The 21,004-nt window shown below is 41.6% G+C and overlaps 2 protein-coding genes across 2 annotated transcripts in view; one reads left to right on the top strand and one right to left on the bottom strand.

Moving 5' to 3' along the window:
* Positions 1 to 6,241, bottom strand: part of PRUNE1 (prune exopolyphosphatase 1) — a 70,331-nt gene extending 64,090 nt beyond the window's left edge. The window contains exon 1 of the mRNA XM_044672673.1: positions 6,184 to 6,241. Within this exon, the coding sequence (XP_044528608.1) occupies positions 6,184 to 6,222 (39 nt within the window). The 5' untranslated portion in view covers positions 6,223 to 6,241. The remainder of the gene's footprint in view (positions 1 to 6,183) is intronic.
* A 1,636-nt stretch (positions 6,242 to 7,877) lies between these two features.
* On the top strand, positions 7,878 to 20,938 carry MINDY1 (MINDY lysine 48 deubiquitinase 1). The gene is made up of 12 exons (XM_044672671.1): positions 7,878 to 7,904; positions 11,196 to 11,324; positions 11,410 to 11,590; positions 15,797 to 16,248; positions 16,623 to 16,680; positions 17,047 to 17,111; positions 17,458 to 17,616; positions 17,964 to 18,066; positions 18,286 to 18,428; positions 19,088 to 19,279; positions 19,865 to 20,011; positions 20,329 to 20,938. Exons 4-12 carry the CDS (start codon positions 15,799 to 15,801, stop codon positions 20,407 to 20,409), a joined length of 1,398 nt encoding a protein of 465 aa, XP_044528606.1. The 5' UTR covers positions 7,878 to 7,904; positions 11,196 to 11,324; positions 11,410 to 11,590; positions 15,797 to 15,798; the 3' UTR covers positions 20,410 to 20,938.
* The last annotated feature ends 66 nt before the right edge of the window (positions 20,939 to 21,004 follow it).

Genomic DNA, 21,004 nt, shown 5'->3' with positions numbered 1-21,004 from the left:
TTCTATACTCTTTTTTTCTTAATGATCTCATCAGCTTCCAAGGATTCAACTGCCATTTCTATGCAGAAAAGTTCCAAATGAACATATCTAGAACTCATCTCTTTCTGAGCTCCAGGACCACACTTCCAACTGCCTGTAGGACATCTTTACCTAGATATTCCTTAGGCTTCTTAAACTCAAAACAGGATTCATTATTTTCCTCCCCTAAGTCCATTTTCCCTTCTAACTTCTCCATTTCTGTTGACAACATTATCATTCTTCTAGTCAGGTTCAGAGAAGTGAACTTTTCCCACATTTACTCAGTTGCCAAGTTTTATCAATTCTGCCTGCCCAATATCATCCTCATTTATTCCCTTCCCTCTCCTCACACCACAGACACTTGGATACATGCTCCATCACCTCTTACTTGGACTATTTCAACAGCTTCCTAATGGGTCCAACTCCATTGCCATCAGAGCTACTAAAATAGAATTCCTGAAGCACAGGTAAAAGTCACTACCCTGCTCAAGAGGCTTCAATGATTCCACATTGCATTTAGGATAAAGTATACTCTAACTCTTCTGTTTAGCATTTTAAGTCCTTCATGATCTGGTTCCAACCAATCTTTTCTATGCTGAATACACATGATTCCACCACATGCATTCTACTCTCTAGCCAAAGAGGCCTATTTACTATTCTTTAAATTCAACATTCAATCTCTCATATTCCTCCCTTTGTACAGGCCATCCCCATCCTTGGAATACTTTCCCTCCACATCTCTGACTCTTTAAACAGTGAACAACTTTTTTTTTTAAACCCTTACCTTCTATCCCAGAATTCATACTAAGTATCAGTTCCAAGGCTAGACAATTGGGATTAAGGGACTTGCCCAGCATCATATAGCTAGAAAGCGTCTAAGGCAAGATTTGAACCCAGGTCCTTCTAACTCCTAGCCTGGCTCTCTATCCACTGAGGCACCTAGCTGCTCCTAATAATCATTTATTAAGTACCTACTATGTGCTAAGCAATGGAAATCCCCAACAACAAACATAAAACAGTTCTTAATCTCAAAGAATTTTCATTCTAAAGAGAAAGGCAACTATATTTATGTATATATATTATATACAAATAATGAGTACCTAAACTTCCTTCAAGACTTTGTTCAAAAGCCACCTCCTTTGAGAGGCCCTTTCCTTCCTTCCCCATCCCTCATGTCCAAACTGTAGTGTATTTACATACCCTACATTTATTTATAAACATGTATCCTAGAAGAGTATAAAGTCTGTAAAGGGCAAGAATTGTTTGAATTTCCAGCCTTAGGACACAGTGCCAGACACAGAGTAAGAATCTAATATGATTACTAATTGACTGCAACATACTTGATTATCTCCACTTCTCAGAATCCTTTTCCTTGAGGGTTCAGTTCAAGTGACCTCTTTTCTAAGATGCCTTCCCTGATCCATGCAGTTCTTTCCTCCTAAATTTTCCATGTGCTGTACTTATTTTTTACATTCATGAAACTGACAAGTAGAATATGTAAACTCTTTAAAAGCAGGAGCTATCTCATGTTTTTTTTTTTTTTCCTTGTATCCTCAGAGCCCAGTACAGCCTGGCCTTGCAGTCTGAATCTTTTCCCGTGTCAAGTCCTTCTTGATCAGTATATGTCACAGTGATTACTCAGATTTTTAAAGGTTTTATAGATCAAATGGAAGAAAAGCTTCTGATAACAGAAAAATGAAGGCCCAAAGTATAATGATATAAGAATGGATCCTTAAGCGGGGATGGTTCTACCCAAAAGGCGATGAAGTGAGAAACCTGAATCAGGAAAAAGACTAAGGGAGACGAAGTAAAGAAACTTTATCTGCCAAAACATGGGATTAAAGCCAGTCAACTCTGAAAGCAAAGCCATAGACATCAAGCTGGAGAAGGTGGCCCAAACTTAGAAGAGGGTGTGGAATAACAGGTGTAGCTCTTAATCCCCACCCCCATTCCTCACAAGCTGAAAGCAGCTTTAACTGGACGACACCCTCAGTATTCTGAAGGGGAGGGCGAGTTCAGGACAAATATAGCTATGCCTAGTAGCAATGTGGAAACCTGAGCTTCTGATGGAAGAAATGGAATCCAAGAGCCATGAGTAAATAAGATGTTTGTCCCTTTTTTAAAGGATCTATAAGGCAGAACCCTGGTTGCTTTGTCTCTGATGATCACTTTTGAAGTATACCAGCTGAAGCTTCAATTCCAAAAGCTTAATCTGTCTGGTACACACTTCATATTACAGTATTAGAATACCTCCACAAAGTTGATCAGGCAAATTTCAACATTAGGCCATTAGACAAATTTTCAAGAGTACCAGGCGACTATTGATTCTAGTCTAACCCTTGAAAAGTATGGAAACTACACTGATCACTGGGCAGTTGTCTGATTGACCACTAGGGTAGCTCAATCCAGGAGATAAAAAATATACACTCTAGTGAAAGGTGAGTCACTATGTGGGCCATTAGTCCTAGAACAGAACAGGACAAATTTAAATAAGCCAATTTGTTAAACAGGATTCCCTTTAAATGGATCATCCTATACCACTATGACAAAAGCTGGAGAACATTCTTCTGGTACAAAAGCTAAAAATATGTTAACAGAAGGCTTGGTTGAATTATCAGATAACTAAGCAACTGTTAAGTCTTCTGCTTACTTCTCTATTAGTTGTCCTACACCTTACTCAATGTGAATGAACCTTTGTTCTCATCAACGTTTCTTGTGTAAAATATATCCTCCTGCCACTATTCCTTTCACTTATTCCTCCTATATTACCATTTCCCCATTCTCTCTTGTGTGGGACAAAACAAATACTAAAATACTAAATAGTAAATACTTTATAATATAACCTAATAGTGCTTAACAAAATTTGGTTGAACTGAATGGATAATCCTTAGTCATGCAGTTTGAAAGCTGGAAGGGACCTCAGTGGCCATCTAGTCCAAATCATATATAAAAGATACTCCCTCTGTAAGAAATTCAACAAGTGGTTGGTCATATAGCCTCACTTACATACAACCCCCTTTCCAAGGAAGGGGATACTGAATGAGCCCATTCCATTTTAATAGCTATAGTTGTTATAAATTGGCCTCTCTGCAACTTCTACTATTACTCCTGGTTATGCTGTTTGGGGAAGATGGGGTGTTAAACAAAATGAGTCTAAGCATCTCTGTATAGCAATCTTTAAATAAAGATAACTATCATGTCTCATACTCATAACTGCCCCCCCCCATTCTCAGTCTTCTTTTCTTAAAGCTAAATATGTCCAATTCTTTCAGCTGATCCTAATATCATAGACTCAAGGTCCATTATCATCCTGGTTGGCTTCCTTTGGGCACTTCAGTTGCCCTTTTAGTCCATCTAAACAGAATAAAAAGTCACAAAGTTGAACTGGTCTTGGAGATTACAGTAATCAAGGCAATACTCTAAGACTTTAAATTGCAGCAAAGGTCCTAATCTGTATTTAAATTTCATGTCCATTTTTTATCCTTACCCCTGCTCCATAAAAGTGTTGAAATCTACTTCTTTAGGCCTATTTTTTTTTAAACCCTTACCTTCCATCTTGGAATCAATACTATGTATTGGTTCTAAGGCAGAAAAGTGGTCAGGGCTAGGCAATGGGGGTTAAGGGCTTGCCCAGGGTCACACAGCTGAGAAGTGTATGAGGCCAGATTTGAACTTAGAACCTCCTGTCTCTAGGCCTGGCTCTCAATCTACTGAGCCACATAAGCTGCCTACTCTGGGCCTACTTAATAAACCTCATGGGGCAATACTTAACTGCTAAACAGTTACATATTTTTTTCCTTGTCAATATCAAGAATCACAAAATTTTAGAGGTAAAGTCTTTAGGTATGTTCCAAATTTTATTTATAAGGAAAAACTTTACATTACTGGTTTTTAAATTTTAGTATGAAATTAAAATTGTACTTAAATTTAAAATTAAACTATAACTGTTGGTTTTAAAATTTACCCTTACTCTTGAGGCAAGTGTTTCAAATACTCCAAGTTAAAGAATAAATGGCTGAAAAGAATTAGAAACAAAGTAGATGCCCATTTATTGGGAAATGGCTAAACAAACCAAGATACAAAAATGTAATGGAAAATTATCATATTGTAAGAAATAAAGATGATGATATATATAGAGAAGCCTGGGAAGCTTTACAAAGTAAGCAGAGCCAAGAAAAGAACATATACAATGACTACAACAATGTAAATGAAAGAACAACCACAAAATGATCAAAAGGGAATGTTGCAAAAATTACAAAGAATAAGGATGGAACCAAAGCAGACATATGAGAAGATGCCCCTCACCCTATTCTTTTGCAGAGATAGGAGGTTCACAGGTATAGAATATTGCATATATTTTCAGACTTTTCTAATGTAGTGATTGTTTTTGCTGTTTTCTTTCTTTTCTTCTTTTTCTTTATAAAAAAATTTTTATATGGAATGTTTCTCTGTGAAAGGATTGGAGAGGAATACAGGCAGAAATTCTAGTGTTGAAATAAACAAAAAGATATCAATAAAATTGTATTTTTTAAAAAGAATGGTTGAACCTACTATCAGGACTATAATAAGGCACTATCATCTACTATTCATTTTTTTTTTTAATTTTAAACCTTTAACTTCTGTGTATTGACTCCTAGGCAGAAGAGTGGTAAGGGTGGGCAATGGGGGTCAAGTGACTTGCCCAGGGTCACACAGCTGGGAAGGGTTTGAGGCCACATTTGAACCTGGGACCTCCCATCTCTAGGCCTGACTCTCAATCCACTGAGCTACCCAGCTGCCCCTCTACTAATCAATAATAGAATATGCACTTAATAAACATTTGTTCGGATTTCATTGAATACAAGGAAATTATGAAATCAAGAGATTTTTAAAGGAAAAAAGAAAGTCAACTAACTCCTAGGTTGCTTTAGGTATAATGTGACCTAGAAATAAAATGGGCTAGGTCACCTAGGAGAGTCCCTGGCAAACTACTTAAAGAGGTAGCACCCTGCAATGGGTATAGTGGATAGAACACTGGACTTGAAGCCAGGAAAAATATGTGTTCTTTTCTCCTATTAGAATGTTAACTCCTTAAGAGCAGGGAGTGTTTCAATCTTAATTTATATTTCCGGTGTTTAGCACAGTAGTTGACATACTGTAATCGTTTTTTTGTCATTTTCATTCATTTGAATCACATCTCATTCCTTGTCTCTCTGGGCCTCAGTTTCCTCAAGTAAAAGTAAAAAGGGGATAATAAAGGGGCAGCTAGGTGGTTCCAATGGATATAGACAGTTGAGAGGACCTTGGTTCAAATTCCAACTCAGATACTTTCTAGCTCTGTGACCCTGGGCAAGTCACTTATCCCCAATTACCTAGTTAGAAGAGATACTTAGTAACCACTCCAGGATGTAAAGGTTGTTTTTGTTTTTTTTTTTAAATGGGGGTAATAACTGTAGCACAAAGCTCAAATAATTGGTGTGGAAACAAATTAGATAACATTTGTAAAGCACTTTGCACATCTAAAAGCTCCATCAGATGCCACTTAACAATTTATATTGGATGCCCCAGCCTAAGCAGATTTAGCCATTCACCAGGTACGGGCTAAACAGTACAGTATTCAAAGAGGATGGAAGCCAAGCTAATATTCAATAGTCGTGTTAAAGATTATTTCTGTTTACTCATTCGGGCGGCAGGGAATTATGATGGAAGTGTGGGTGCCTAAAAAGAGAAAACACGGGGGCAGCACAACACGTGGTGCGTGTGAAGAGCAGTGTGGGGTGACAACGTATATGTTTAGCACAGAAACCAAGACCCATAACAGCTTTTTATCTAGAACATGCCCAAACTCTGCCAAGAAGACCTATGTGTTCGGGTCTGCAGACAAACCCGCCGACAGCCCCAAGGGCAGCCGGGGAAGAAAGCAAAGGGAAACCGGCCCGGCTCTTCTGTCTGTCCGTCCGTCCGGTCCCCCCGGGGGCGGGGCACCCTGAAGAGCCCGGGGGCAGGGACACCCCGGGGGAGGGGGTTCCCCAGGACAGCGAGCCCAGAGTCCGCAGGGGCGGGGACGCTCGGCCCCCGGCTCCGCGCCCCTGTAGCGGTGGCATTTCCCCTCTCGGTGATCAGAGTCCCCTTCCTCACACGCCCAGCCCACCCCGGCCCGCCTTCACGAAGGCCCGGCCCCATTACCTGCACAGCGGCCCGGCAGCCCAGCAAGAAGCGCTCCATGGCCAAGCTCGAGCGGGCGCGGTGCGGCGCAGCCTCCTACACGGCCCTGCAAAACTGCCGGGAGATCTGCCCACCCCCCCCTCCCGAACTCCCCTCTACACAACACGCCCCGCCCCGAACCCCCGGGCCACAGGCAGCGGGCGGGAGGCGCAAGCCGCTAGGAGGGCACAAGGAGGCGGGGCTCGCACACACCTAGTACCGATCCCGCCCCCTCCCCAAAGAGAGGGCACGTCATCAGACCTCCACGTAGCCGACGTCACCCCGCCCCTCGGAAGGGGAAGAAACACTTGTTTCTCGCCACGTCTCGAACCACGTCTTCCTTGGCCCCGCCCACCGAGTGAGTTTCCGGAGACGGGAATGTGTCCCCGTGTGGCGCGGGGCTTACTGGGAAATGTAGTCTCGTGGCCCTGAGGAAACGTTGAAGTCTTGAGAAGAGAAAGAGGGACATTTTGGAAAAGATTACTTAGTGGACGTTTGCAAATAACTCAAGAGTCTAAACTTTGACTTCTGCTTTTTTCTCCTCAATCCAAGCATGTCCATATAATTCTGGTTCACAAAGCATCTCAGACGATCATCTTGTTTGTTAAATAGCATCCAGTGGACACCATCCCTGAGTTTTCCAGGGGAGTCCTTGTTCCCAGAGAACAAAATGATCTCCCTTCTCAAAAAATCCTAGAGCATTTTGACCACTCGAATTTTCAAGGGATAGAAGTGCCACATTAGTTTAAAAGAGATAATTTCTTCCTTCTACTCTCCTTGTTGTTCAGTCTCGCCCAATTCTTCCTGACTCCATTTGGGATTTTCTTGGCAAGGATACTGGGGTGGTTTAACATTTCCTTCACCAGCTCATTTTACAGAAGAAACTGAGACAAACAGGGTTAAGTGACTTGCCCAGGGTTACATAGCTAGGGTGTGTCTGAGGTCAGGTTTGAACTCAGGTCTTCCTAACTCCACCTTACAGGTGAAGCACTGTCTATTCTCTAGGTGACATCAAAAAACCTTGAGACCTTCTGCAAAGGAGTCGGGGGTCGGACGACCACCTGCCAGTCAACCAACTAGCACTTACTAAATTTGTGCTAAGCTCTGAGGATAAAAAGAATGGCAAACAACGAATGGCTCTTGCTCTCCAGACACCCGCAATCCATTAGGAAAGACAATAACAAATAGTTACATTCAAACAAGATTCTGCAAATGCAGGATATTTATTCTGTATATCCAATATAGAAAAATGTCAAAAAAGGGAAGGCATTAGCCATAAGGGAAATGAGCAGATGGTGAGACTTTCACTGAGTCTTGAAGGAAACCAGAGAAACTATAGGGGAGTCTCTAGTCTCTAGTTTAGGGAGACAACTGGAAGGGCTTTTTCCTGTGCCCCTTCTGGGCTATCTATTCTGCTTCATGCTTCTCTTCTTTATTAGGCTACCAAACATAAAAAATAATAAATAGCTAGCATTTTTATAGCACTTTAATCCTTAAAAAGAACTCCATCCATTTAGTAATGTTAGCCTTTTTTTTTTTTGCTCCTTACAATGATCCTGTGAAGTTAAGTACTATTGTTATCTCCATCTTACAGATGAGTAAATTGAAGCTGAGTGATTTGAGTGAAGTTTAAGTGATTTGCCCAAAGTCACACAGTAAGAATGAATCTGAAGCTGGATTTCCACTCATCTTCCTGATTCAAGGTAAGTTCTCTATCCACTGCACTACCAAGGGGGTGGACATGTCCAGGCTTGGAGGTAACTTGGAATTTGAAAGATCCTGAGGTCCTGGATTCGTCTAGTATACCTGACTATTGGCAGCAGAATTTCCTGCATCAGAGTGGTTCCCATCTTCTGGGGAAGGAGTTCATCTCCTGATCTAACCCAAAAAATTGGATTTTGAGGGAAACAGCTCAAAGACAAAGTAAAATGGGAAATTATTAATCAGTAGTACTGCTTCATGATCTGTGAATGGCAGAATAAAAAAAAAAAAAAGCTATGTTCCTGATTCCTTACTTTTTCTCTCACTTTTTAGCCCTTTGCCATCTGGCTTCCAAGTTTATCATCCAAATGAAACTACTCTTTCCACTGTTAGCATAGGTCTCTTAACTGCCAAATCTGATTCTCAGTCCTCATCCTCCTTGACCTCTCTGAAGCATGGAAAACTATTAATTGACCTTTTTTTCTAGGTTCTATATTCTCTTCTCTAGATGTTCATCACATGAGTCTCTCCTGGTTCTTCTCCTACTTCTCTGACCACATCTCAGAATCCTTTCCTAGCTCATGATCTTATTATGCCCTCATTGCTAGTGAACATAGTTATATCCTGGGCCCCTTCTCCTTCCTACCTCTTTACTATCTCAGTAACCTTATTATTTCCCATGGAGTTTAACTATCATTCTTATGCAGATAACTCAGACCTGTATATACAACTCCAATCTTTCCTGAGCTTTAGTCCTATATCGCCAAGTGCCAACTAGGCATGTCAAAGTTGATGTCCCAGAGATATCCTAAATTTAACATGTGCAAAACAGAAACTTAAAGAGATTTCTCTCCAAACCTACCCATTTTCTAGAATTCTCTATTCCTGTAGATGATAGCATTCTTTCAAGTTCCCAGGAACCTTTGAATTTTCCTTAATTTCTAACTCTCTTTTACTATATACATTTAACCAGCAGAAATTCTCTTCCTTATCTACCTCCACATCATTTCTCACTTTGGACCTCTTCTCTCCACTTATATTACCACCAATTTCATTCAGGCTCTTATTACCTCTTGCCTAGATTATTGCAAAGACTTTCTAATTGATCTATCTGCCTTAAGTCATTCTTTATTTTAATCCTTCACGTAAATTAATTTTCCTTAAACAAAGATTTTACCATGTCATTCTTTATATATGTTTTTTGAAACCCTTACCTTCCATCTTAGAATCAATACTAATCTAAATATTGATTCTAATGCAGAAGAACCATAAGAGCTAGACATTTGGGGTTAAGTGACTTGCCCAGGGTCACACAGCTAGGAAGTATCTGAGGTCAGCTTTGAACCCATGTCCTCCTAATTCCAGCCCCAGCTCTCTATCACTGAGCCACCTAGCTGCACCCATGTCATTCCCTGTTAAATATATTCTAATGGTACGCTAATGATTCCAGGATCTATTATAAACTTCCCTATTTTGCTTTTAAAACCTTGTACAACATTGTCTCAACCTATCTTTCTACCTTCCCTGAACATTTCTTCCCTTTCCCCCGATCCAGCAAAACTCATCTTCTTCTTCTTCCTCATATAATACATTCCATCTCTCCTCTCTCTGCCATCATACTGGCTATTCCACATGCTCACGATGTACTTCCTTCTCACCTTTGCTTCAGAATTCTTCTCTTTCTTCAAGATAAGTTCAAGCACCAGCTACTAGTTAGCCTTTCCTTATCTCAACTTCTTGTGCCCTATCTCCCAATTACTTTGTATTTAATGATACTGTATTTATTTTCTTTATATTTATTTCGTATATAGTTATACATGTACTTGTTGTCTCCTCCTTTAGAACAGAAATTGTTTCATTCTTTGTATTCCCAGCACACATACACCTTTTTTTTTAAACCATCACTTTTTGCCTTAGAATTCATATTACGTATTTGTTCCAAGACAGAAACAATAAGGATTAGGTCATTGGGGTTAAGTGACTTGCCTAGGGTCACACAGCTAGGATGTGTTGGAGACCAGATTTGAATCCAGGACCTTCCATCTCTAGACCTGGCTCTCAATCCACTGAGCCACCTAGCTGTCCCTAACACATAGACTCTTAAATGCTTATTGATTGGTATTCTATATTGCTATATACACTTATCTGTATATGTGTTGTATCCTTAAGTAGAATGTGAGCTTTTTGAAATGACAGACTCATTTTTGACATTGGAAAGTTTGGAAGTAAGGGAAGGTTAGGAAGGAAAAATAATGGGTCCTATTTTAGAAATGTTGAGTCTAATATGTCTATGGGACATTCTAGCTCTCAACCTTGTGATTCTATGAGTTCCTGCCACCTTAAACCATCATTTGCCCTTCCAAGACCAAGAAAATTTCCAACTACCCCCAGTCCAGAGCATCACTATTCAAGTCTTGGGTTTGGTAATTTATATTCCTAACCCTTAGCACCGTGCCTGGCCCATGTAGCCACTTACTGCCTGTTCGGGTAAATTTGGGGTCTTCTCAGAATTTAGAAATAAAATTCCTACCTTCCTGTCACTTCTCTTCTCAGGGGTCCCCCATTATCTTCATTCTACTCATCCTTATCCCAAAGGTAATGGCTGAAGCAAAGTTGTTATATTGTTTCTTCAAAGGTTTGCATTTACTTCTCCATCTCTTTATTTCCCTCTCTGAACCTCTACCCTTACTTTGATGCTCCCTAAGTTGGTAATTAATGGGGGTGATAGCAGTGGGGAAATGGCCAAAGAACTGGACACCAAGAGTCTTGGACTGACTACTGCCTTCTCAATTACCACTGAGTATAAGGTTGTATAAGTAGAGCTCTACCAGTAGTTTGTCAAGGGCTCAAAAATGATCCAGCAAAGGCTTGGGGGAAAGAGGAATGGGGGCTAAGAGCACCTAGAAGGGAACAAGGGCCAAAAAGACCAAGCATACGTTGGCATTAAATGAGTCCACTGGGAATAACTCACACTGGAAGCTCCCTTGTTGTTCTTCCAGTGCTGGGTGGGCGGCACACTGATCCCTCCCTCTCCTGCTCCTCCTCTCTCTCTTGCTCTTCCCAGCTCTCACCAGAGAGGCACAAGAGCCCTCATCCTCTCTCTAGCAGCAGTGGGAGGGAACAGAAGGGCTCTGTTGTTTTTCTCTGCTTCCTTCTCCTTCTTCCTCTCCCTCTCTCTGCCTGTCGCCGAGCTGCTGACCACGGCAGATGGCCCTTATGAAAACCTTTTGGTACTCGGCAGTCTACACCCTGCCCTAGGGAATCTGTCCTTAACTGATGATTTTTCTCAATAGAAAAAAAGAAGGAAAAGAAGAACAGACAGAAACTTCCCTTTGGAAAACCAGGCTTTAGCCAGGGCCTGAAGAGCACACGCTAGACCTGGAGACCCTCCCAAAGCCTAAAGGGGTCTACCGATTTGAAAGGTATATGTATTTGAAAGGGTGGGGCTAGGGGAGGAAACCTGAGTTGTGTCTGTGGCATCCCAACCTCCTTTCCACTGCCCTACAGTGGTGGGCGTGAGTACGGAAACTGCTTCGATCAAGCCTGGACACCAACCAGCTCTGAAGCCTGTAAGCCCAGGTGTTGACAGCTGCGAGAAGCTATTGAAGCTGGGCAGAGAGCATCCTTCTCTGGATTGAGAACCTCCTATCAAACTCCTGAGCTGAGTCTGAACTCCCTCTGGTTTAAGGTAAAACTTTCTTTTAATTACTTCCTTTCCCCTGACCTCCTTTGGGAGATGACACCACCCTTCCAAGCTTTATTCCATACATTCTGAAAGGTCTTCAGAGGGGGAAAATGTAGAAGGAATTTTTTGATTCTTACATTTTCTTCCCTTTAATTCATCTTGCTTTATGTATGCAAGTAGATGGGGCACCATGATACTGTTTTGAGTTATTTGGAGGAGAAACTCTGAATCATTCATTGGGAGTTTGGGGAAAACTGAAGGGGAGGCAGGGACATTTGAGGGACTTAAGTGAGAAGGGAAGTTTCCTGGGATCTCCTTGCAGTAAGCTACATGTCCCTCTTTTCTTTTGCTTTTGAATTTGTCATAACTGGTTTTTCTCTAAGAATTTCTGGATAATGCCCCTTATGTCCCAAGAAGGGGCTAAGGCATTATTTCATCTTCATTGACCTAAGGTAGAGAACATGGTTAAGAATTGGTGGAACGAAGAGGAAGAGAAAACTGTTCGATTTTGGTTTGAGGGCCTCATTTAATTTCTGCTACAACGAAATCCTAAAGCCCGCCACACCAAAGGTGGGCATAGTATCAGGATGTTATTTTGTATACCTTGAAATATGGGGGCTTTCTACATTTCTCAAATTTTCTCATTGTCTACCTGCTAGCCCTGATCTAGTCTCTTCTGACTCAATAGACCCCCATTATTTTTAAGGATATCTGCCTCTGGAGTTTTTACTTAGCTTCCTACTCCTCAATTAATTTTAGTTTCCAGTACTATACAGAAGATATGAGAGAAGCTTTTCTAAACTGTTCCACCTTTACCAATCATTTTACTATCAACTTCCTGAGTTTCCTTTTAAGGTTGGGGGAATAGGGCTGACAGAGAGAAAGAGAAAAGGGAATAAAACATGAAAGTACTTTCTGTGCATGCTGCTCTAAAATTAACAAAATACAAATGATATATAGTTAACTATTACATATTTGAGTTCAGAGTATGGGTAGTTTGAGTAAGTGTGCTGAAGCCCCATTCCTCCAGTTCTTCTAATCTGAATGTTCATTTCTCATCCCCCATTCCCAGTTCTTTCTATCGCTTACACCCTCAAATCCCTATCTGTTTCAAAATGGGGAGCATTCTGGCCTAGCATAGACAAATGAAGAACGCATGATTTCTATGAAGATTTCATTTCTTTCTTAGTGGTCCTGTGTAAAAGGGGACTTAAGGGGGGATGTTTGCTAGAGATCAAGACCTAAGACTTTTCATCAACTATCATCTAAGGCATGTATATGTCCCTATCACTACTTAGTTAAATGGTTATGGGCATAAAGGACGCAAAGATAACTAGATGAATGTGGAACAAGAACATGTGTTAAAAAAGTAAATTATTTATTGTTGTAGTCATGTATATATAACCTGTAACTCAATCTCTGAAGTTCTGGGTTCTTAACTGGATGTAGTCTTGGGGGCAGTCACATAGACCATGTCTCTTTGTCTTCTATCACTACTATTGATTTGCCTTTGGGAAATCTTAGACTATAATTCAAACTTGGTCTCCAAAGATGGGGGTAAAAGGATCTAAATGGCCTATATAAGCACTCAAGGTAATAGTGCATATTGAGTATAGGACAGACTTTATTCTACTCTTCAGAAAATGAGAAAACAAATATTCACAATAGTCTCTAAGTAGTCAATTAGATTCCCATTCCCTTGCCAGTGAGTTCCACCTACTTGGGTACCTATATGGTCCTTCAGATTCATAGCACCACCCTGTGGTTCAGATTCCCTTAGGAAGAGAAATGAACTTGAGGTTGTTAGGGAGGCAATCTCCTTCCCCAACATTCATCTTCATATAGGTATTGAGCCTTAGAGTACTACTCTGAAGCTACATACTAGCCCTAGAAAGGAAAAGCATTGTTAACCATCCTCTTCCCATTGGACCTATACCATTCAAATAATTCATGGAAGCAGGGAAAGATAAAGAAATCTTTTGCTCCCTCATGTTGCAGTTTCAGTCCTTTGCTGCCTTTCCAGCTCAAGGAGTCATATGTATGATTTTCTTCTTCTCTAAGAAATTGGCGTTACCTAATAATTTCCTTTCTACCTATAAATGCCCAAGTACCAGAATTCTCAAACTTGAAGTTATCAGAGAAAAAACCACAGGTCAACACTGCCCAGGAAATGTCCCCTTCCTCTTATGAGAAGGCTGACCTTCTATTATCACATTGGCCAGGTTCTTGATATTGGCCAGGAAATCCTCTGTTCCATCCAGAAGGTATTGGAGTTCTGGGATTTGGGCTCCAGGAACAATCATTTTAGGCCAAATGGATGAGAACGATGTACCTCCCATGTGTCTCTGCCCAAAGGTAGTCATTATAGAAGGGAAGATGGGCATAGGAACCTTCAGAACCCAGGTCTCATTCTCTATGCACTGTCCCCCAAAAATGGCAAAAAGGATGAAAGGTTTGGTAATCTGTTTTAGTTTATAGCCCCTATGCAAAGAGTGTTCTGACCCAATAGTTGTGTCAACTAATTCATTCCAAATCAATCCATAACAATATAAATCAATCTCCAATAATATCTATTCATTCATTCTTAGTGAATTATGAATATATCTATTCATAATTGAATAAGTCCACACTGTCCATACGGAGATGGAATTCAACTCTTTATAGAGTTCCACAAGTTGATCCCTGTCCAACCCCCTATACATTATATATAAACAAAGAGAAAATGCATATTATATATATGTATGGGGTAGGTGAGTTCAAAAGGGGTGAATGTATTTGATGAGGTAGAGTTGTAAGGAAAGGTTATCCCTTTCTTCCAGTCTATTTTAGAGGCTGCTTCTGTGCTCTGAGATTAGAACTCTTGGTGTTTGATCAGGACTTCAGTTTAGTATGCATAACCTATTCCTATATTTCTCTTCCTCACCTCCTGGGAAGTTCTTCCTAAGGTCTATCCTTTATTCTTCTGCTACAGTTTGGGGCCATGCAAAGCAGGGAGGTTTTCTCAGAAAAGCATAAAATTTTCCTCAGTATCCTGAAGGGAGCATTATTCTAACTTACTATCTCTCTTTTCTAAGAACTTCAAATACCTTAAACTTATTCACTCTTTTACCCTTCATGGAAAGGAAGGGGGAAAGCTGATAGCTTGTTCCTTGAGGAGAGCTTATAGCCTCTATATTCAGGGTATCTTTTGGTAGCAGGCCTTGGTTTAGGACAGAGGAGTCCTGGGACATCAAGATTGCACAGTGGATAGAGTGCCAGATCTGGAGTTGAGAGGACCTGGATTCAAATTTTGGTTCAGACACCTCCTGGGCCAGTCACTTAACCCCAGTTATGTGCCCTTAACACTCTTCTGTTTTAGAGATGATGTTTAGTATTGATTATAAGAAAAAGGTACAGGTTAAAAAAAAAAAAGTCCAGACAGTGCTTTCAGCCCTCTTTATTCTGAGAGTTATGATTGGGGTAGCTGTCTTGATGACCTTCATTGGGAGAGCAGAATACCAGGATTTTAATAATCATTAGTGCTATTTGATGGAGTTTTTCTCTTAATCTTTCTGTGCTTTTTGCTCCCCTTGTATGTCTTCTCACTTTTGTTCTTTTTCTCCTTATTCTCTTTATTTCTGAGAGCTGATCCCAAGTTGAGCTCCTGATTTCACTGGAATAATCCACCACATATTTGAATGCCTTCTTCTCTTTGGTTCCATCTAGTAACAGCCAGCTAGAGGCAGAGATAATGATCAGCCTGGGACCCTACTGTTTATACAAACCAGGAGAAGAAGAGAAATAACTTATCTGCTTTCTCCCTTCTGTCTTCAGGAGGGTTAAAAGGATGAATAAGTTTAAGGTTCTTGGAATTCTTTGAAAAGGGGGATAGTAAGTTAGAATAATGCCTCTTTTACAGCACTGAAGGAAATTTTCTGCTTTTTTGAGAAAATCTCCCTGCCTTGCATTGCCCCAAACTGTAGCAGAAGAGTAAAGGATAGACCTTGGGAAGGATTTCTATGTTTGTGTCTAATAGAGAGGCAGTGCCTGAACCACACACAGCTTTTCATCACTATCACTACCCTCCTTTTCCTAGGCTTTCTGAGATCTCCTTGTATTTGATGCTTAACTTTTCCTTGAACTATTCATTCTGCTAATAGCCAAGGCTGGATCAAACATATCCTTAGAGATAGTTCGTCTGTGGAATACAATCTGCTTGCTTCTTTCTAGCAATGGAACACCCTCAACCAGGACAGCCATCCTCTGATGAGAGGACTCCAGAAGCAGATACCTTCGAGAATAACCAAGTCCTTTCAAAGTCAGAGTTGGATCCCAAGGGCAAAGATGTTCAAGATACTAAGGGTGCAGTTGGAGGGGAGGATCCAGAGAAGCAAGTCTCATTGCTTGGCGAGGAGAAGGGTAACATGGAATCACCACCTCCAGATGATAGTCCACCACAACCAGAACCAGCCCTAGAAACCCAGGCTTCAGCAGAGGAAGTGAAAGTGGAGCTCAACCCTCAGGAGCTCCCTCAGTCTCCTTCAAGCCACCCTCAGGAGCCTGACTTTTATTGTGTGAAGTGGATCCCCTGGAAGGGGGAACGGACACCCATTATCACTCAGAGCACCAATGGGCCTTGCCCACTGCTTGCCATCATGAACATCCTCTTTCTTCAGTGGAAGGTATGTGCATGTGTACATGTAGAGGCACAGGAAGAATTTCTTTTGAGAGGAAGGTTGAATATCTCCTTCTCCAGCTTCCTTCCACATTATTCCTGTTTCTTTCAAATGCCATAGAACTTGAAATTATGCTATCTATTTCAGTAACTCAGAGATAGATCCAATTCCTCTTTATCCTATTCCCTTGCAAAATGGGAAGTTCTTTCCTGGTATTTAATCTCCATTTTTATCATAATTGTACATGTTTTAATTCATATCACCTCATTCCCCTAGCTTTTTCCCTCTGTAGGTCTCTTTCTCTATAATGCTTTGTATTCTGGACCTTGTGAAAGGACAGACACACCATTAATTCTTTGGGTATTCCTTCTTATCTTCAGGTGAAGCTAGCCCCTCAAAAGGAAATGATCACATCAGATGAACTAATGGCACACCTAGGTGAGTGAGCTGCATGTGGGCTAGAGTGGTATTCAATGCAGCCCTGTGGGTAATTGATTTGTCTAGAGTTAAAATTCAGAAAAACAAGGAATTTTTCTTGTTAGACATTTTCTATAAGGCTGACTGGCTAGAACACTGGATTGGTAGTCAGGAGACTTGAATTAGAACTGTTGCTTGGCTACAACCTTTCTGTGTAGCCTTCTCTGGACTTATTTGCTTATATATTAAATTAGGGGGTTAAGACCAGATGAACTCTAAGGTATCTTCATATCTGAGTTCTATTATGGATCTCCAGTTCTCCAAGATAACGGATAACCTGTTTGGGAGCTTTGCCAGGGTTAGTTCATAAGGGACTTTCTACTGTAGGAGACTGCCTACTATCCATCAAGCCACAAGAGAAGTCAGAAGCATTGCAACTAAATTTTCAGCAGGTAAGGCAGGAGGGACTTCCAAAATAGTTAGAGACCTGAAGAAAGAAGATTTGTAGGGAATGGAAGTGGGCATTTCACCACAGGGCAACTTAGAGGAATCTCTTTCCCTCCTTCCCTAATATTTTTCCCTTTTCCCAATACTTTTAAGGCAGGAGTTCTTTTCCCCAGAAAGATTCTTGTCTGTTTGAGTTGAAGAAGCAAAAACAAGGATTGGGAGGGCGAGATCATACAAGGGTCTAGGGGGAGGTGAATCCACACTGTTGGGCCTCAGGAGTATGGAAATAGCAGGATTGAATTCTCTTCTGGGAGGTGTGTGGAGGTATGGGCTGGCTTCTTTGTCCCCCAGAATGTGGATGATGCAATGACAGTACTACCCAAACTGGCCACGGGTCTGGATGTCAACGTGCGATTCACAGGCGTCTCTGATTTTGAGTATACGCCTGAGTGCAGTGTCTTTGACCTACTTGGCATTCCCCTCTACCATGGTTGGCTAGTGGATCCACAGGTAAGAGGGAAAGGAGTTCAATTTCTCCAAAGGAATGGGTACTGAGGAGAGCAGCAGGAACAGGATGGATATTAAGAGGGAAAGAAAAGATGGGGGACTGAGATGGGCCATTAGAATATAGAGGGCAATGATTGATAGGAATTTCTGATCATTTTGACCTTAAATAAAAGACATTAAAATAAAGTGCAAATACAACATGCAAATATAGACTAAGTCTTCATGAGTTGAGCAATCAGGCATCTTTGGTCATGTGATTGTAGCCAAGGTGGGATATAGGAGACTTTTTCTTTGGGGTAGGGAGGGAGAAAGGGATTCTCTTCATTCATTCCACCTCATTATCCCGGCAGAGCCCTGAGGCTGTGAGTGCAGTTGGCAAACTGAGTTACAATCAATTGGTAGAGAAGATTATCACCTGTAAGCATTCAAATGATACCAACTTGGTGACAGAAGGTAATGCTTCTACTCTCTACCTTTAGAAAACACTTCCTGCTTTATAGGGAGAGGAAACTAAGGCAAGCAATAGGGGAGGTGGAGGTAAAGTTTGGGGAGATAATGATGATTGGACTTTAAAGGGCCCCTAGAGTTTTAGGGTCTTGTCTGGGTGATCCTTTCCATTTGGAGCTTTGGATCTGAACAAAAGTTCAGCCTGGTCTGTGTCTTCCTTACCAGGCCTAATTGCCGAGCAGTTCCTGGAAGTGACAGCAGCGCAGTTGACATACCATGGACTATGTGAGCTAACAGCTGCTGCCAAGGAAGGAGAACTCAGTGTTTTTTTCCGAAACAACCATTTTAGCACTATGATCAAGCATAAGGTAATAGAGGTTTCAGGGGGTTGCCTAAGATTCCCACTTAACCTCTTTCCTACATCATATTCTCCCCATTCATTCTATTTAAACTATTGTGATTCAGTGAAGAATTTAGTTGTGACTCCATCTCCATAGCCTGTGAGTAGCAGGCAATCATTGTAGAAAGGATGGGACAGTATTAGGGAGAACAGAATCACAGAGATGACATACATTTATGCTCAGATAGCCATTGTTTACGTTTGACTCTCGGTGATCCCATTTGGGATTTCTTGGCAGAGATACTAGAGTGGCTTGTCATTTTCTTTTCTAGTTCATTTTACTAATGAGGAAACTGAGGCAAACAGGGTTAAGTGACTTGCCCAGGGTCACACTGCTAGCATTTGAGGCTGGATTTGAACTCAGAAAGAGACTCTCCAGGCCAGCATTCTATCCATTGTTATACCCTTTATTCCCAAATAATGCACTGAGGTCCCTTTTAGTTCTAAGTCTATCATCCTATGGAAACATGGACTCAAAAAGGATGTATGTAGCCAAAATTATGCTCACACTTTTTTTTTTTTTTGCTAATCCCAGGAGATTCATTTACTTCCTAGCAGTAGTGGCTCTGTGAAAATCCCCAAGGCTCCCATCAACTATTTTCTGAGCACACTTCTCTGCTTCTACAGAGTCATCTCTACCTCCTGGTCACTGATCAGGGCTTTCTGCAGGAGGAACAGGTGGTCTGGGAGAGCCTACACAATGTGGATGGAGACAGCTGCTTCTGTGATTCCGACTTCCGCCTAAGCCACTCCCTGGGCAAGGAGGCTGCTGCAGGGAGTGGGGCTCAGTCTCAGGAGACACAACGACAAGTGGATCAGGTGAGTGGGACAAGCAGGGGTTTCTGCTGGCTTCAGGGAGCAACAGAAAGATGAAGAGTAAGGGAGTTCATTTGATGTATAACCTGTTTTGGATGATGTATTCCAGGTTCTTAACCATCTTTGTGCCATCAACCCCTTCAGCACTCTGGTGAAGTCCCAGACCTCTTCTTAGAATATTTTATCTTTGGGTTTTGTTGTTGTTTGGTTGGTTTTTTTCAATTCATAATCAAAGGAAATGCTAGATTTCAGTCAAGAGGCTGGTGAAAATAAATTTTTAATTTTTTCCCCATACAAACCCCCAGAAATCTATCCACAGACTCCTAGGTCTATGGATCTCAGGTTAGGGAATAAAATGTAGAATATCCATTTACTTCCTTTCTTTCTGCTTCTGCCTTCTGATCGTCCTTATTTATTGTCTCGGGTATCTCTGGCCATGCATTATACAAGGTTAATCAATTTTTTTGTTTCAACATTAGCTGCTAAGAAGAAAGAGCTGGTGATTTGGGGGGATGCAGGACTTATTTGTAAAGTTAGACCTGAGTTTCCCTAGTATCTTCCCTGATCAGACCCTCTTTTCCTTTTCAGGACTATATGATTGCCCTGTCCCTACAGCAACAACAGCAACAAGGCACCTTGGGTCTCAGTGATCTGGAACTGGCCAGGCAGCTGCAGCAGGAGGAATACCAGCAACAGCAGGTGCAGCCTATGCCACCCCGTGCTCCATCACCTCAGGTAACCCACCCTGTTCATCTGTTTTCTCAGCACTAGCTTTAGTATCCTTCCCAGGCAAGTCCTGCTTTTCTTCAGGCCCTCCTTAATGCTAGTCCTTTCTCCCAAGTAATTCTTTGTCTTCTAATCTATGTCCCTAGCTGCTGTTTTTCTAACTTTCAAACTCCCACAGCACCCCAATACCGTCCCTCCTAAGGTTCTATTAGCACCTCCTCTTACTTCTGTCCTCTCTACTGTCCCATAAGCATACAAGACCAAATTCCATTTTCTCTGATACTTTTCTAGGGTTAATAGTTGACTAATTGTTCATGTTGATACAGGAGAGAGGGGCTGCATCTGGACGTCCAGCTGGAGAACGACGGCAGCGGTCAAAACAGGAGTCAGACTGTGTCCTTCTATAGCCTCATCCCAAGCCAAGCTACTGTGCCTAGTCTGATGTGCCCCACTCTTCTGAGAGGCTTCTCATGGCTACTCCATTTGCCTGCCTGCTTGCCTCAATCCTTCTGGGTTTTCTTAGTAGTGGGGTACTAGAGAGCAGGTAGCAGCAACTGCCATGGCAAGAGCTGATCAAGTCCATGGGGCTAGTCTCAGTGTTGTCCAAGGGTTGTGCCTCCCATATTGTACACCCACCTGCTGCTGTCCCCTGATTTTCCTCTCCATTATACAGGGAAGCATCAAGATGGTGGGGAGTAGGGTTCATTCTGCCCCATCTTTTGCTCCTTAATACAGAGACACTAATGAACAGACTCAGGCTCCTGGGTGAGATTTCTTAGCCTAGAGTGTCCCTTTCTCCCCACCTCCAGTTGGCTGGACTTCTCTTGGCTGTCCCCAGGGTATGCTTCTCATTTTGGTTTTAGGGTTTTGTTTGGATTTCTACCTGGCATTTGTAATGCCTTCTTAGAAGTTTGAAAATAAAACTTCTTTCCTGAGTTTTTTTTACCTTCCCCTTTGTATCATCTTCAGGGCAGGGTGGAGTATACCATGGTGTACTGTATA

Source organism: Gracilinanus agilis, chromosome 4 (genome assembly GCF_016433145.1).
Source record: "Gracilinanus agilis isolate LMUSP501 chromosome 4, AgileGrace, whole genome shotgun sequence".
Taxonomy (NCBI): Eukaryota; Metazoa; Chordata; class Mammalia; order Didelphimorphia; family Didelphidae; genus Gracilinanus; species Gracilinanus agilis.
Note: the sequence above shows the minus strand (reverse complement) of the source record. Positions and strands in the feature narration are given on the sequence as shown.

Excerpts from the sequence above, each read along its gene's own strand:
- MINDY1 (XM_044672671.1), top strand. The coding sequence starts at position 15,799 with ATGGAACACCCTCAACCAGGACAGCCATCCTCTGATGAGAGGACTCCA. Across the intron at positions 17,617-17,963 it reads GTTGGCTAGTGGATCCACAG|AGCCCTGAGGCTGTGAGTGC; the intron begins GTAAGAGGGAAA and ends TTATCCCGGCAG. Across the intron at positions 19,280-19,864 it reads CACAACGACAAGTGGATCAG|GACTATATGATTGCCCTGTC; the intron begins GTGAGTGGGACA and ends TTTCCTTTTCAG.